This window comes from Perca flavescens, chromosome 14 (assembly GCF_004354835.1).
Source record: "Perca flavescens isolate YP-PL-M2 chromosome 14, PFLA_1.0, whole genome shotgun sequence".
Classification (NCBI taxonomy): domain Eukaryota; kingdom Metazoa; phylum Chordata; class Actinopteri; order Perciformes; family Percidae; genus Perca; species Perca flavescens.
In genome coordinates, this window is record NC_041344.1 from 7,119,179 (window position 1) to 7,137,624 (window position 18,446).

At 38.6% G+C, this 18,446-nt stretch overlaps 1 protein-coding gene across 1 annotated transcript; it reads left to right on the top strand.

Annotated features, from left to right (window-relative positions):
• The first annotated feature begins 231 nt into the window (after positions 1-231).
• Positions 232-7,350, top strand: necap1 (NECAP endocytosis associated 1). Its single transcript, XM_028597292.1, has 8 exons — positions 232-337; positions 1,628-1,728; positions 3,374-3,478; positions 3,598-3,679; positions 4,035-4,143; positions 5,046-5,172; positions 5,514-5,607; positions 6,548-7,350. Exons 1-8 carry the CDS (start codon positions 243-245, stop codon positions 6,600-6,602), a joined length of 768 nt encoding a protein of 255 aa, XP_028453093.1. The 5' UTR covers positions 232-242; the 3' UTR covers positions 6,603-7,350.
• Positions 7,351-18,446: the final 11,096 nt, after the last annotated feature.

The following is an 18,446-nucleotide window of genomic DNA, read 5'->3' on the forward strand; positions in this document are numbered from 1 at the left end:
TAGTCATAGACTGTAGGCTATCACATAGGCCTATTTCATTTTATATTAAATATTTAATTAAAATATCAAAAGACAACCACACACACACACACACACACACACACACACACACACACACACACACACACACACACACACACACACACACACACACACACATACACACACAACCCCCTCCTCTGAACAGAACCGAATAAATGAGTCACAACCACAACTCCCACATCAATAACAGTAGAGTCAAGATGGCGGCCGAGGGCGAGTACGAGTCGATCCTGTGCATGAAACCCGATGTCAACGTTTATCGCATCCCGCCGCGAGCTTCTAACCGCGCATACAGGTAAAGAAATAACCTCCGGGCGTTAACGGCGCTGCAAAATATGTTTTAACGATGTTTGGTGTCGCTCGCTGCGGGCATTTCGCTTTCACTGCTCGCTACCAGAACATGCTTACAAATCATGAATAGGGGCTTTATGCTGTGATTTTTGGAAGCGCAGAAATGAAAATCTGTTTCCAGTTATATGTTTACGGTTTGAATCGTGGCTGGTTATATTTGCCGCGTTGTTGTTCGGAGCGGTAGAGCTGTCACAGATGTGACGGGGGTATTTGTCATTTTGCCGGGTCGATACGGGCGATTTGCCAGCTTGGATGTCCCCTTCGCACAGTGACACTATTGATTTGAGAAAAACGCTGTTCAAGTTTTCTGTGAATTTTGCTTGAGTTTGTTAATATAGATTTAAACTTTATTTTAGACATGCAGGCATATCAGACAGTAGGTAACACTTTCTGGGTGGGCATGCAGGGAGATTATACCAAACAATAGAATTACATACATCTAAATGACCACCAGCAACTTCATATATTCTTGTAATATTTATATTCTATGTTCATGTCCTTGTCTGTGACAGTACTTTGCTTTATTTTTTATTTCCTTTTGTAATATGTTTATGTATGCACGGTATGCACCTAACCCCAAGGCAAATTCCTTGTAAATGAAAACGTACTTTGCAATAAATCCTATTCTGATATGATTTTTATGATCTTTTAATTGGTTTTAGTAAGTGGTTTCCAAGATACATCTGAAGGGACACAAGATGATTTTAAAGGGATAAAAAAAAAAAATAACTTTTTGCAACTTTTCTTGTGTAGGCCTACTGGATACTTTCACCTCTTTATCCCAAAAAGTCCTTCACATTACATAAAATCAGTCTTTGCTTGAAGTCACATCCATATCAAAGACATAAGGTGTTATGTGGGTTCACACAAGTAGACATTACTTCATTTTAAGGGGTCAAAAATGTTAGTCATCACTGGTTAGTGACAGCGATATAAATCTAAGACACTATCACAGATTTGATTGATTTTAATTTTCTGTCACTTATAGCCGTAGACATTCTCTCATCATGGTATTATTTTGGAAAATGCTGTAATGTGTTTTGGAAGATCAGATGTTTTAAAACTACCGTGTTGGTTCAAAGCTGGACGATGTTATTGAAATCCAGATTTTATTGGTTCAAGTTGTGGGAAAAAAAGACAACACATTCTTTGTGAAACAGCTTGCTATATAATTAATAATCAATGTTCTGTTATTGCATACATTTTTATGAGTAAACTTGTTGTTTGTGTACAGGGCAGCTGACTGGAAGCTGGATACTCCAGACTGGACTGGTCGAATGAGGGTCACCGCCAAGGGCCAAGTGGCATACGTCAAACTGGAGGACAAGGTCTCAGGTATGACCTCATTGTGTACTGTACTTTAGAACTCTCCCCCTGCCGGATCGGGCTTGGCTGGCCTACCTCCCTCTACTTTGTTATGTATTATTAATCTAACAATTATGAAGAGAAGCAGGTGGGCCAGTTAGGTGAACACTGCAACTCCTCACTCCCTAACTATAAGCTTTATCAAATAGAAGAGTTTTAAGTTCATTCTTGAAAGCGATTACAGTTTCTTCTGAATGATGACGACCGGAGGTAAATGGGGTGAAGGAGGGTCGCTCAATTTGCCCCTAATGACAACTGATGGCAGCAGAGAGAAAAAGAGCTTTTTAACGCAGGGATGCAGTGATGCGATTGGCTCATGGAGTTCATGGCAAACTCGGATTGGTTTAACTGAAGAGTCAACGCCCCAAACCAGCTGATCATTTTAGGAAAGAGAGAGAGGAGAAACCTTTAGAAGTCTTCCTGAAATAATGTACGCTGAGTAGGTCTGCATGATATGAGGAAATTATCTAATTTGCGATTTTATTTTTGACTGATATTGTGATTGCGATATGATTGACAATATTGGAGGGAATGATCATTGTTGTATCATTATTCTCATTTTCATTGACAAATATTAAAATCTAAAAAATTAATGATTATAGTGCGATTTTCTTTTTTTTTTTTTTTTTTTTTTTTTTCTTTAGTCTGTAGGATAGGATTTGTAGGCCGGGTCGTCCCTGCAGAATACTTCATTCAGAAAGTTTTGACCCATATTTAGCCTTTAACAAAAATGGGGCCCCGCCTGCGATTCGGATATTGCACTAGTCCATATAGCGATTTTGATAAAATTGTGATTAAATGTGCATCCCTAACGCTGAGCTTCATTCCCTGCGTTCGGAAGTTGTTCTTCCGACTTTGCTATGTTTATGAGCCTAAGGCATAATGTGGAAACAACATACAGTAGATAATACAAAGAAGATGTGTTTTATTGTATTGCTCAGAGCGTCCCTGACTTGTTGGTTCACCAGTACATTCCCTAAACCACTGAATTAATATTTCTTTACCTTACTTGTTATCAGAAATAAGGCTAAAGAATAACTTTTTAACATTATTTTTGGGTTTTTCCGTCTTTATTTGACAGCTAGATGAGAAAGGGAGGTTGAAGACATGCGGGAAATCGTCACAGGTCGGATTCGAACCCTGGACCTCTGCGTCGAGGCATAAACCTAAGTACACATGCACCTGCTCTACCCACTGAGCCAACCCGGCCACTAAATAATAACTTTTGAACCTAATCTAGGTCACTCAACAACTAATGTTTACAACCTAATGCCATACTACAAAAATGACATGTGAGCAACAAATGAATACGCAATATGTGAATTGTTTCTTGCGGTCAATCCAACATTTACTTTAATCCGCCATGTTTCTGCGTAATATGACGTCAAATCGGCAAGTCGCGTACCAAAACGTTCGCCAACTTTCCGTGCCGTTGTTTTCCAACTTAAGGAGGCATTCGCGTGCATTTCCCCAGTCGGGAATTTATCTTTCCGATTTATTCTGACACCACATGAATGCAGCATCTAACCAGGATAAACAGTTGAAAAATAGATAGATGGATGGATGGTTCACTAGTTTGCATGTATCTCTTGTCATTTCCCCTCGTGTCCTGCAGGGGAGCTGTTTGCCCAGGCACCACTAAGGGAGTATCCCGGCGTTGCGTTGGAAACGGTCAGCGACTCCAGCCGATACTTTGTTCTGCGGATAGAGGATGACAACGGTGAGGATGTGCACGTTGTGTTTTCAGGCTCTAAAATTCAGCATAAGGATGTGGTTTTGAAGAACTTTATGTTGGCTGTTTTGCGTGTCAGTTACTGTAACGTCACCTCTTGTCCGCAGGTCGCAGTGCTTTCATAGGAGTTGGCTTCGGGGACCGAGGGGACGCTTTTGATTTCAACGTGGCTTTGCAGGACCATTTCAAGTAAGCAAGGACCCGGTGGTTTCAGTGTAAAATGGTGATTAATGTCTTCTTGAAATCAATGTAATGATTGGTTACAAGCTTGAACATTCACAGCAATGAATGCAAGACTGAACATTTCGCACGCATGCTATAATTAGTTGGCCTTCCAATGTATTGACGGTGTTAATGTTTCCCTCTGTCCCACAACCATCTGCAGCATAAGCAGTCCATGCCAAAACGGGATGCCGTCTTTGAGATCTACAGTCCTGTACTTGTGGAAAGCTGCGTGTTGTAGTTTTCCTGGAAACTGCTGAGATGTGTTGTTTTATTTGTGTATATGTGCTGATGGTTTGCTTGTCTCTCTGCCTCCCTGCAGATGGGTGAAACAGGACACTGAATTCAGTAAAAGCGCCCAGCTCGGGGATTCAGGACCAAAACTGGACTTGGGCTTTAAAGAGGGACAGACCATCACACTCAACATAGGAGTAAGAACCTCAAAATGTCCAGCTTTTACTACATTTTCAAAACATTTTTAAATAAAACTAAACCGTTACGTGCAGAAAGTAATGGTCTTTTTTCTTCCGTGGTTTTATAATGAATTTGCCTGCAAGTAATCAAAATGAATCCAAAATGACAATTCATTTAACCCTTGTGTTGTCCTCGGGTCAAATTTGACCCATTTTTCAAAGTTTTTTATATCAGAAAATAACTTGGATGCATGCATGTACGTTGTATGGAACCCCTACAACATGCATCCATGTTCTTCACAGGTAAAATTATTGATTACTTCCATTGAATTTTGGTTGTTTTATTAACTATTCTATTCAATAGCTATTCAGACAAAATAATTCATAATATCTGCTTTTTTTTCAAACTCAAAAATTAGCTATAATGTCATTTTATTAGGTTTATTGACCACGAATAAAAAAAAAAGCATTAAAGAGGGATAAAAACGTTTAAAAAAAGTGCCAAAAGCATAAAAATAAACTTTTTCAGTTTTGACGGAATGACAAGTTCATGGACAATGGTGAAGACAACACAAGGGTTAATAGGCTTTTTAGAAATAAGTTCATGCTGCCTATAAAACAGAAAATAGAGCTTGAGTGTGACTGGAGATGCATTTAGGACCGTCTGTAATTCACACATCTATCAAGTCATAATTTCCAGTTTCCAACTTCGTACCACATGACTCTTAAAAATAGAAAAAGTTTTCTCGCTCTTTTTCAGTCATCACTCAATCAATCACTTAATTTATGATTGCAAATCAAAATGCAATTTTGATTTGCGGTAGGGAAACAAAAAGTCACGATTTTAAACACAAGTAAATACAAAAATTGTGTTAACTCATACTTCTGAGAGATGTAATTTTTCTTTTATCTGTCTCTAGCAAGGTAAAAAGAGGGATAAGCCCCGCCCACAAGGCGCAGGTGGGTTTGGACTGCTCCCACCACCACCTGGAGGAAAGATAGCCCCTCCTCCTTCGTCAGGCTCATCCAATCACAACATAGAAACAGGTAGATGGCCCCCTCAGTCAAACTAAAGATGCACCAGGCTGCTGTGCATCAGTATTAGTGTTTCTCAGTAAACATGGCCAACATGCACTTTTTTAATTTGGGAGATTGAGCAACTTAACATATTTGCAGTGTGTGGGGTACAGCTGTATCTTCACATTAAGAATCTTTGTGCAGCTTTAACCAACAGGTGTGACCTATTTTCTTAATCGCTGCGGAAATTAGTCGCTTGTTAAATGAGTCGTACGTTTTAGAGCTTCAGGCAGCAGAAAATGAAGTGAAATGTGTGTCGGTTTGTAATCTGCTTTTAATGAGCTCTGTATTTCTCCCTGTATCTCTGTCAGACTGCCTGTTGGAGCTGGACAGTAGTAACTCTAACACAGTGGTTCAGTCAAACGCTAGTTCAGATCTTTGGGGAGACTTCTCCGCTCCGGCAAGGTAAACAACTTCATTTCTTGTAATATACACTGTGTGCCAAAAGTATGTGGACACAACATTACATATATATGACTCAGAAGACTTTACCTATGGATTTGTTCCCATTCAGCCACAAGAGCATTAGTAAGATCCAACCTTAGACTGTATATAAAGATGGATGACACGGCTCCACTACCTCCCCACTGTACAAAAGTGAAGCCAAAATATCCCAGATATGGGCGCCGTCATTGAAACCAGAGTCTGCCCAGTAGTGATCAGGTGGTGGAGCCCATACACCTGCCCCCCGTCAATCCCAGCTGTCAATCATGACGTTTCACCCCATTTTTATAGCATCAAATAACCAATAAAACCAAACTTATCAGACAAATTAACACTTGAACGAACATTAGCATGATAAGAACTATCTAAAATGACCAAAACCATCTTTGGGGAAAAAAATGATTTGACTTTTACTTTGATTATTTTAGTTTGGCCCACTAACAATAGAGGGGGCATGATGTATGGCCTATACTGCAGCCAGCCACCAGGAGGTGATCCAGATGTTTTGGCTTTACATACAGTTGAATGAAAATAAAATGGGTAAATAACTGTAACAGGCAAAAAATAAATCGGTCAATAGTCATATTAGTAATTAAGGGGACTCATTATTGTAAAAATATCTGACAGTGAGCTGACAGTAGTCTCTGAGCATGTCAAACAAATGAGTGTCCATATAGTTTTGGCCAAGTAATGCAAATATACTTGCTGTGTGATATGTTTGATGATATGTTTACATTTTGTGCATATTATACATTATACACATTTCAGTTTTTAAAATGGCATATTTTTAAGTTAAAGAGAGGTCATAACATGCAAAACATTGGTATTGTCCTTTTTAATAAGTGATACAATGTTATCAGAATACACCGATAAAACCCAACATCAGTTTATGTGTTCCCAGCTCCGTTCCACAACAATCCCAACCACAGAACTCCGGAAACTGGATCCAGTTTTGAGTCGTCGCCGGCTGTTCCGTCCGTTGTGATTTCCATCTCACCTGCATCTGTGTCCGTAGCTTCCCGTGCATCACACTGAGACTAACTCCCACTCACTGATCCCAAAGCAGCAGGGACGTGAACCTTCACAGAGCTGTAAAAGCAACTTGCAACATAATTTCATTCAGGAAGAATTCAAGAGTCCTTTCAAATTTTCTTGACAGGAAATGAAGCACTAATCTGTTTAAAGCCATTAAATGATATGAGCCATTTCCCAAAAAATATTTAAGGGCTATGTGTGACATCCTGAGAAGCAGGTGTTCCTCTTTTACGTGTCTGCATCACCTCCCCCGGGAGATGGCTGTCTGAGCAGAGCTTTATCTTTGATTTGGAATGCTTTTCTCAGTGCAACGGCTCCCTCTGCAGCCACTGCAGAGTGCTACATCTCAGTAACCTGCTGTGAGTAAATGAGCTGCAAAGCTCCGCTCAAGTGAAGGCTACTTTAACTGTAAGACAGTTTCTTTTCTAATGAAATTGGGATTTCATAATTTTCCTGAAATAATTTAGAAATTACAGCATCAGTCTGTCTATCTTATTTTAATTATAAGTCCTGAAGAAAGAACGGTTGAAGACTAGGGTTGGGTACTGAAAACAGGTTGCACTATGGAACCGGTTCCACTACGGAACCGGTAGGAATTGGGCCGGATTAGAACGCAAATTTCGGTTCCTCATTTCGGTTCCACTATAATGTGTCAACTGAAATATTTTCCCTCTGTCGCTCCGAAACGGACATAAAAATATCACACTCTCTCTTTAGTCAACCGTTAGCTAGCTACCGTAAATGTAGGCTACTTTTAAAATGCCATATTTTCCCTTTGGGCTCACCAAACGGGACGTAAAAGAATATTACGGCTACCGCTTCTATAAAAGGGCATATCTTTAATGTCATTTTTCAGTTTTTCAAGAATCGGTTTAGGAATTGGAATTGTTTTAAAAGTACCGGTTCGGTATCGGAATCTTAAAAATCCAAACGATACCCAACCCTGTTGAAGACACCTAATACTAGGATTTTTAGAGGAAACGGGGGATTAAATGACTCGTCCCCCATCCCCACACTGATTCAGGGAGCGGTACTGCCTTGTCCACGCATCTCAAAATGTATGTATTTAAAACGACTGTCGGTCTAAAGCGTGGCTTCATTATATAATAATGCAAGTGGATTTAAAGGTGCAACTTTGAAATGTTCAGATTATCTTTGCTTTATGGCATATGAAAGTCAAATTGTCAAGATTTCAAATGAATACAGAGGCAACCCTCTGCTCGAACCGGAGATTCTTAGTTGTTTTTCAGCCAAGGACCCGTGATACAGGATAGAGAACGTAGCAGGGACCCCCTCACGTATGTCCCTTTTGAAATAATTTGACGCAGCCTATTTTTATTTTTTTTTACACTTCTATATTCTTAGTTATGTGAAATAGCAACACAAGAGAAATATATTAGAAAGATATTAGACGTGTTAAATATTATTTGCACCATCTCAACACAGAATACCCACCGATTGACATCAATTCAGTTAGCTGCAGGTAACACTGTCCCTCAACAAAATATCAAAGGCAAATGAAGAGAAAAGGGCTAATTTAAAGTGCATTTCAGAACAAATAGTATTCGTTGGACTGTGACGTGTTTTGTAAAACAAAAACGAAACAAAAAAGATTGAATATCATTGATCAGTCATTCATGAATGAATCTGAAAAGTTTTCCCGGTCCCCACTTTGAAAATCGTTGGTTTAAATCACCTTTTATCATGCTTTCGCCGGTATTTATGGTCCCGGAAACCAGGAACTATCCATTGCACAGTATGTAGTGTGTTCATAGAATCACAGAGCTCACTTAAAGTGGGATCACGTACTGTAGGTAGAAAAAAACATTCCTCTTCTGCCATGTTAACTCTGTACATTTATGTTTACAATGTGAAATCATATGTGTTTACTACTGGGTGGCTTATTTTATTTTTAACACTGAAATCAGTAGCCAGATCCAGACATCTATTAATTTCTGTCAATTATTTACAGTTTACATGCTTTTACTGCATTTTATTTTAAGAATTAAATAAGCCAAGAACATATTTTGCTGAATTTGGCGATGGGTGTTCATCTACTGGCAGCAAATTAAAACTACTTAAATAATTAGAGGCTTTCTTAATTGATTTTATTTTTGTTTTTTTCACCTCATCCCAATTAACATGGCGATTTACAAAATCCAGTTGAACTGAATAAACGAGGTAAAGCAGCAGTAGGAATGTCCGACTAGTTATCAGAAAGTCCTATTTAGCCTCAAAAAGTGTGTTACATTCCTTAAGGCCCAATTCGGAGATCATCAGAGGAAAGATGTAATTTGGCATAAATGTATAGTAAGCTATTAATGTCCACCAGATTTACATTTAGCTGCACCCCCTGCACCTCCCAAATGCTCCCCTTCTGTAACAACCGCTCTTCTGTTTAAATGAAAACAAGTTTTGAGAGTGTTTCAGTTACAGTGGAAGAGGAGTGCGATAGCTACAGAAGTGCACATGCAATCAGTTTACCTGCTTTTCATGTTTGTGAAATGACAATGAGGCAAGTTGTTATAGGGAGCTGTAGTTGGCCTGTAGAAACAGTCATGGTCACTCCTTCAGTGCTAAATGCTGAATGTGTAATAGAAGTAAGAATATATCTTGATAAACGGTACAGGAAGTAAAAATACAGTTCCCGATGCAGAAGCTGTTCTGAGGTTTAACAGCAGATTTAGACAATCTGAAGAAAATATTTGGAGCTTAAAGGAGTAGTTTGACATTAGGGGTTGGGCATCGTTTGGATTTTAACAATTTGGATTACAATTCCGGTTCTTATCGATTCCGATTCTTTGAGGGGCGGAGCTGAAACGGGTCACGTGCTTATTTAGCAAATAAGAGGAACGTTTTATTTTGATTTAATGGTGTTTTGCAGTTTTACGGGGCTTTTTCCACATAAAATAAAGCCACACTAGAGCGCCGCTTACTGTGCTCCATTGGCTGCACCACAACAAGCGCCTGGCTGCTACGGAAACCAAAACTTGCGCATGTTATTAAAATGTAAACGATCCCAAGTATGAATCGGTTCTCGATGCCCAATCCTATATGACATGTTGGGAAATACTCTTAATCGAGAGTTCAATGAAATGATCGATATCACTCTCATTTAATATGACGCTGAAGCCAGCAGCCGGGTAACGTAGCTGATAGCTTAGCATAAAGACTGGAAACGGGGGGGCAGCTAGCATGGCTCCGTCCAAAAGGAACAAAAAAGTCTCAATAATTAAAAAGTATCTGGTTTGTTTATATGTTTCCAAAATGTGGAACCATTCCTTTATTTTACTGAGTACTGAGTGACTCTACCTGAAGGACCTGATGCAGTTATCTCCATGTCGTGTATTTCAGACTGTAAAGTCAAATTAACAATGCTCTTTTTCTGAACATACACTGTCTGAGGTTTGAACACACCAGTCTCAGGACTGAAGGTGGGGAAAACAAAATGATTGTCTTGCTTCATGCGATGAATGTCTTAATGGCAGCAAATGATATGTTAATTTGTGCTGAACAGGCTTATGGCTGACTGTGAATTCAGACTGTGTTTATAGGACTTTGACATATGAATTGTCAAACATTTCTCGACTGTGAAATTATTTTTGTTTTGCATAGATTTTTACGGTTTGTTGTGATTAACTCACGTGAACTGAAATTGAATTGGCATTAAGATACGGGGCTGATTGAGATGATATGTTGTGTTTACATTGCTGGCTGAAATATAACAAAAATGTCTCCCATTTCTCACTCATTCTCCTCTGGCTGTAAAATCACGGGACTAACACGTTTTGATTCATGACTAATTTAATGAGAAAGAGGCAATAAATCCTTTCAAAGGACATGTGATGTCTTGTTTTTATTGTGAACACTTAGAGCTGTTACGCAGTGATGACCTCACATTCAGATTCCTTCAGACTGTTTGCACTCAAATGGTATTTATTTTCAGGTATAATTGAATTATTTATCTCCTGCTAGATTTGAATTAGCAATGGTAATAATCCTGAAGGTGGTGCCAAAACTCTGGTGTGGTAAACGATTTACAAAACCAATGATCTGTAACAGGATGCGACCCCAAATCTCCTGCAGTAAGTTGAAAAATCAAGACCTTAGAACATACAGAGAATAAAAATGCCCAGGGCTATTTAACCCTTGTGTTGTCTTCCATTCGACCATGCATCGTCCTCCCGGTCAAAACTGAAAATCCACACTTTTTCAGACGTTTTTGTCTTTTTTTTTTTTTTTTTTTTTTTTTTTACACTTTTGGCGCTTTATTCAATGCTTTTTGGCGCTTTTTTGGATGTTTAACGCTTCTTTTCACTACCATGTATAAACAACAACACCAACTCATAACTAGTTTTATACTTTTTGGTATAATTTTGGAATTCATGGTCAATAAAAAAAACTAATTTGTAGAAAATTATACCTAATTCTTGAGTTAAGAAAGCAGAAATTATGAATTATTTAGACTAATATTAATGGAAGGATAATCACAGAAGGGTCAACGTTCAGTCGGGATACTGTTTCAAAAACATTTCAGTATTTTTTTTTTTTTTTTAAATGCTAAAAAATTTAACAAAAAACCCAAAATTCGATGAAAGTACAGATCCGATCTTTTGTTGTACTTGCGAAGCACGTTCTATGGAATCATCTGTTATTTTTTTTGGGTAATCCAAATTATGTAGTTAAAAAGAAACCCATTTTTCTGCTATAAACATTTAGACAACGGGTCAAATTTGACCCGAAGACAACTCAAGGATTAATGATATTATACTTGAGTGCAAAATTAACTTTTTTACTAATCTCCCGGGCCATGTGGCAGCTGTATGTGGAGTAGCCTCTTATACCTGAAGGGCAAGACGGAGACGATCAGTGATAAAGACCTGTGTGACAAAACACGTCCGAGAGAAGAAGTGTCATATGAGAGGAGAGGGGGATGAACTGACCTTTGAAAGAAAGCAGGAAGTCAGTGTGACAGAAAGGCAGCTTGTTGGTTCAATGTTTTGGGCTGTTGAGAGGTCAGACGTCTGCAACGCATCCTCATACTTAACGACAGAATAGGTCGCTTGTCAATGAGTCCCCTAAACAACCTACGCCAATCAAAAAAGGAGTTTATTACCACAGTAGTTACTACTATGTGGAATTTGCCATGGTGATTGGGGCATACATACACAAACATATTAAACATTAGTCAGAATAAACAATAAATAAGGAAACAGACAAAAAAAAAAGAAAAAAAAATAGCTGTTTAAGAAGTTTAAACACTGGTATTTACTTCCGCATGTGACTGTAAAATGTGACCGTGGTGGAATTTTTAATCCTGTGACTGTTCTATTTAACTCAAAAGGTGCCGTTTTAAAGGCCCAATGTGTGGGAATTTCTCCCATCCAGTGTTGAGATCATATATCGCAATCAATCTCGCGCCACGCAGTTCAAAGTACGTATTACAGCTACAGTAGCCTTCACGCTTCAAAAAGCCGGTCTCTTGCTCTTTTCAATATCCTTTTTCTTTTTCTGGGCAAAGAAGACTCCTGTTCCTGAAATTTGGATTTTGAATACGTGTGGTCCTCCATGTTTCCTTCTTCAAACTTCAAGCTACGATACCCATTAGCAGCATTAGGAGCACCTGTGAGTTGATCATGTGACAGCGAAAACGCGAAAGGCGGAGCAGTATGTCCTGTATGTCCCTTACCAGCTAACGTATTTCAAGATGGAGCATGAATATGGAATGTCTACCCCCAGTTCATGTGAATGCAAATGTTAAATTTCAAGCCAAAATTAATACTTGGAATTGATGGTGGTGGTAAATATTCATGAAAAAGGACAAGTTTGTGAACGGGCAACACAGATTTTGATAATGAACAACTAAACACGTTAAACACTGGACCTTTAAACATGTACTTATTATTGTAAAACAGAACTAGTAAAGTTCAGGCAACAGAAATACATAGTTAGGGTTAGTAAATGATGGAGGAGGGTTAAGGTTAGGTGAGTCACGTAAAACTACTAAAATAAAGACATCATGTGACTTCACGGACGTCACTTATTTTCAGCATTTTCTTTAAGTACTTTAACGTTAAAAAGTTACATATTATACATTTAAGTATATTTTGAGCAGAGTTGAAAAGGAACTAATTACAATTACTCACATTACTGTAATTGAGTAGTTTTTTGTGTACTTTTACTTTTTAAAGTAGTTTTTAAAATCTGTAATTTTACTTTTACTTAAAGTATGTTTTGTTTGAAGTATTGTACTTTGCTACATTTTAAATCACATCCATTACTGAGTAAAAAAAAGTGTTATGGCATAGTTTTTCATTGCTTTTTTAAAAGGTTTTTTTTGCTTTTTGAATTTTAATTAGCTTCTTTTAAAAAACAAATCGCAAAAAAGACTGCGATTTAATTAAATAAGTATAAATAAAATATTATTCCCCACTGCTCTTAAAAAGTAAGTTTTACTCTGAGTACATTTTAAATGAGCTACTTTTTACTTTTACTTGTGTGGATTTTTATGCTGGTAATTTGATTTGTAAAAGATAATCAAAGTAATAGTACTTTTACTTAAGTGGAATATTTTTGTACTCTTTCCACCTCTGATTTTGAGCATTTGCTCAAATTGTGTTATTGCTACTTTAACATAAAAGCTTTCAATGCTTCCTCCACCACTGTCCCTGGCTGTTGCACCACCACCATTATACACTCTGTAAGAAGCTAATTAGGTAAGAGAGGCTTACCTAACTGGCCCCACACTGATTCAGGGAGTGGGTCTTACTGGAAGTGAGAAATATTGCGTAAGGTCAGGCCGTGACCTCATTGAGCAGAAGCTTTTAGCTCTGCTGACAGACTGAAAAAGAGAGCGACGGACAGCTGGACGGACAGACTGAGGGCGACAAGAGGAAACCAGTGGCCTCTGCTGAGCTTCATCAGGAACTCGATTCATCTTCCTCTCGTTCTCTTGTCACCTTTCTTCAACTCTGAGGCCTTTTTAGCATCCTGGCAGAAAGTGTGACAGCACTCATAGCACTGAACATGGCTGATCCATGGTTTGTAGGCTTACAGGGTGTGTGTGTGTGTGTGTGTGTGTGTGTGTGTGTGTGTGTGTGTGTGTGTGTGTGTGTGTGTGTGTGCACAGGGGTGGAAGTAACTATGTACTCTAACAATAATAATAATCTGTAATAATAATAATTTCCCCCTGGGATTATTAAAGTATTTCTGATTCTGATTCTGATTGTACTCAAGTACTGTACTTAAGTGCAATTTTGAGATTATTTCACTTACTTGACTACTTAAATTGTATGCTACTTTATATTTCTGCTTCACACCATTTATCTGACAGCTTTAGTTACCAGTTACTTTGCAGATTCATATTTTACAAACAAAACAGCTGATTAATATTTATAAAATATGATACTAAATAAGTAGTTAAAATGTGCTCCACCTGCTAAATGTTAGATCATCAGTAGTATTTGAATAATATGATAATAATATAACTCTGCGCAACAACTAATTCTACATTAATACTTAAGGTACATTTTCTCTTCATGCTTTTGCTCATTCACTTAGATGAAATCTTAAATGTAAGGCTTTCATGTAGTATTATTACAGGGCGGTATTGATTTTTTTTACTAAAGTAAAAGATGTGAGTACTTCTTCCACTTGGATGTTTATATGTGTGTGTGTGTGTGTGTGTGTGTGTGTGTGTGTGTGTGTGTGTGTGTGTGTGCGTGTGCGTGTGCGTGAGTCCCACTCACCTCCTCCTCTGAAACCGAGCAGCACATCTCTCCGAAACACCATCCCACATGTCCGTTTGATGGATTCATTTGGATCCTTGTCTCAGCCAAACATACATTACACAGAAATTCAGCACACAATACACTTGATATCCCTGCATGCTCGCTGAAGATTAAGTTTCCCTTTCCAGAGGACTTATCAGTGTGATGAGGGATCAGATTAAAAGGTTAAACCTGTAACTCACATGCAAAACTGTACAATACTCAAGTGTAACATGGGATTTTTCATTACACACCAACATGGGGTCAGTCTGTCTGTCTAGTCTGTCTGGTAGGGGTCAAACAGACAGACAGACAGGCAGATGGCCAACACACTCCTGTAGGACTTATAAGTCACTAAGTCTAATCTTAGCTTAGCATCACTTTTAAAGCTACCTACTTCAGCAATTCATAAAATAAACAGACACGTACATGGTTTTTTTTTGGCTTGAGGTTGTGAAGTTGTGAATTCCGAGCAGGTGCCCAGAGATGGTGTTGCAGTCAGAAAAAACATTACAGGAGATCCGCTGGCCTCCTTCAAATCCAAATTAGGTGCCAGTCTGCGTTCACTTGCTGCTCTAAAGCTACCACGCCAGCAGAATACATGTTACTTTCAAGTCAGGTGCTAAACATAAACATGTGCTTTTTAGCCACAGTAGTTGCAGAAAACAGTAGTCGCCACAGAAAATCAGCAAACATTCCCTTTTATTTCAGCGAACGCTAGCGCTCGCTATCTAGCTTGGTGGAATTTTTCAAAACAGTCTAGTTGCAATAAAGCAAATTGTGACTGTGCAAGATCCCCAGTCTTTGCAAAATCTTAAAGTCTGTGACTAGAAAACTCAATGCCATTATGACAGCTTGTCTTTAGATGTGAGATGGTGTCAGACTTTAGTGTTTTCAAAGTCTTTTCAGTCTTTAGTGTATGGTAGGCGTAAGACATTTCATCAGAGAAACCCTGCTGGTAAATAGGCGCCAGTTTCACGATTAATGTAATTAAAACAAACTTGGCACCTGTAGGACCTGTAAAAAGTCATTCAAATATTATTAATAATACTGAACTCTTGGGATTCGTCCCTGTGTGTCCAATAAAACTACAGTCTGCCACACTCATTAGACCTCTTAATGAAATCCTCTGGCAGGACAAGGAACAAACCTGAACTTACATAATAATTTAGTCTTGTAACTTCCAGCAGCACCTGAAGGCAGCCCAGCAGTACTACGCAGCTAGTCTTCAGGTATGTGATAACAGTATACGTACTTTTATTAACAGATACTTGTAAATTCCACCTTGGAAACACAATATTACCATATTTCATATTATGTGGCATTTTGTGATGTTTCCATGTATTTATTACAGTGTTTAAATGATATATTTATGATGTGTCCTCTTGTCAGCTTCTAGCCTTTCTTTTCTCTCTTTCTCACTCATACTTTGGCAGGGCAAACACACACACCCACAGCACACAGTCACACTGGCCGATACACAACCCTGGCATCCTTAGGACACAGCGTTAATGCAACATATCAGGTGAAATGTCAGGAGCGGAATAGTTTACGGGCCACCGGCCACCGGCCAGCGCCCCCACCCTGCCCCTTTAAGTGCAATAATACGGTAATCAAACTGTCTCTTTTAACAAGCTCGCTTATTCATGAGTTTTGGCTCAGGATGGTTTGGGAGGTAACTTGGAGTTCTTCCTCCACACGGATGATCTCTTCATCTCAACTCCACTTTAATAACATCAAGAATGGGTTATTGGCTCATACCAGCAGTGACGTATTATTTGGCAATGGATGCTGTTGTGGTTTAGATGCTGCAGGGATAAGCAGGGGCGGAGTGGGGACAGAGAGTTCAAATGTTAAAAGCTAAAGTGTTCAGGATAACCTGAACCAACATGTTGACAGGTTGATTTAGGTGGAATGTGTCGGGGGGGCTTGCTCATGGACAGTGGGTCAGTTTGAATACTTATTAGTAATATGTGTCTCTGAGAGGAGAGGTTCCTTCCTAAGAACTTATTTCGGAAAGAAAATGTACGGTAGTAACAGGGACAGACCAATATTTTTTTTGATCCCATTTGAATTGAGCCATGAATTACACATATGATGTTTATCAATTTTAAAGATAATTTTGCAACGGAGGAAAGTCAGTTTGTCGAAAGTCAGTTTGTCGAATTAATTATACGTCACCGTGCTTGCTGCTTGGCTTGCTCGCTAGCTAGCTAGCTTAGTGCTGTTCCACAACGCATGTAGCGTTATCTTACCTCATGTATTTCACCCAGCGTCTTTTTTATCATCTTTAAAAGAACGACCAATACCCGTTGCTCGTGTGAGTAACGTTACGGTACCAAACACACATGCATTGTAGCTTCAGCAAGCTTTACGGTGAGTAGTCTTTCTAATTATGTATTTTCACAGTCTTATACTTCAACAGTTTTACGACAAACTGAGACTTTGATTTGCAAACTTCTCTTTTGAATTGACGAATATTATGTATTTAATTCATCGCTCAATTCAATGGGATCAAACAATTATTTGGCTCTCGCCGTTCGCTACCGTATACACATGATTTCCGAAGGTCCCATGGCGGTAAACCGGATGGGGAAGGACTCTATAGGGCCTCTGTATAACTGCAAATTCTGCATTAATGTCAAATGTAAATGGACTGTATTCACAAAGCGCTATTCTAGTCTTAATGACTACTCATTCAAAAAATGAACAGAATTTGAATTTTTCAATCATTAGGAGCCTGAAATGTATGATCTGCAGAGTTTAGCTAGGTGGATTATTTTTCACATCAACAGTGTAATTTTGCAGATAATTTTTATTTTATATCATTTAGCTGACCCTTTTATCATAAGTGACTTCCATTAGATAAACATTGACCCGCAGCATCGGGAGCAATTCAGGGGTTCAGTGTCTTGCCCAAGGACACTTCGACATGTTATTGCAGGGCCAGGGAATTGAACCACCGACTTTCCGATTGGTAGAAGACAACTCAGAGCCACAGCAGCCCCTGCATAGATAAACCGTGACCTATTGCTCCAACTGGATTCCCTGTGAGACTGTGTGTGACTTGGCTGAACTAAGAGGCTGAGGGGTCAGAGCTGTGAGCCGCGGCACATACATGGTGCTGAAAGGTTGTAGAGTTAGATTTACAACAGTGGATCTATTTTTGAAAACATCTGTGTGTGTGTGGGTGTGTGTGTGTGTGTGTGTGTGTGTGTGTGTGCTTTGCATTGGTGTATAATCTTCCGAGCATGCCAGTCATGATTTTTAAGGTCAACCTACTTAAAATCATGTCAAATAATCAATTTGTTTGCAGAACACTGGCAGATGTGAGTCTTTAAAAGTCTTAAATTTACTATTTTAAAAATATTTACTTATTTATTTAAATGCATTGTGTTCACAAAAGAGCCTTTTACCAAAACAATCACTTTATTGCATTTAGATTACATTTTAAAGACTGCAAATGTCTGTAGTAAATAAACAAGTATTTTGCATTGTACATGTACATTGAGTCGGCAACACTTGGTATTGCAGTATTTTTGTTGTGCAATATTGAACTTGATTCATTCAATTCTAACTTAAAACATTAAATTTAATACATTTAAAGTACAAAAGAAAAGAAGGCACAGTTCTGCAGTTATGTACAAAGTGCTACCATGTTAAAATACCAAACAGTGTTACCAGTGCTACACAAGTGCTACTAAAAGACATGCAGCATATGAATATTTACTTACAGAAAATGCCTTTGGTAGATATTTACTTATGTCTGCCCTTTGAAACACGTACTTCTTCTTTGAAGCCGGGTCAAAAAAGTGTTGTGATTTTTGCACTGCACCTCTCAGACGTGTTTACGGCCGTCTATATACAGTACATGATGAATCCTCTCAATAGTCTGAACCCAAATATAGACGCAATGAGCTAAAGATATATCTTTTACAAGGACATGGTAGCATTACAGCACAAATAAACACTGATGATCCCCAGAGCTGCAGCTCT

Coding starts and splice junctions, on each gene's coding strand:
- necap1 (XM_028597292.1), top strand. CDS start 243: ATGGCGGCCGAGGGCGAGTACGAGTCGATCCTGTGCATGAAACCCGAT. Junction 3,479..3,597: donor GCGGATAGAGGATGACAACG/GTGAGGATGTGC, acceptor TCTTGTCCGCAG/GTCGCAGTGCTTTCATAGGA. Junction 5,608..6,547: donor GACTTCTCCGCTCCGGCAAG/GTAAACAACTTC, acceptor ATGTGTTCCCAG/CTCCGTTCCACAACAATCCC.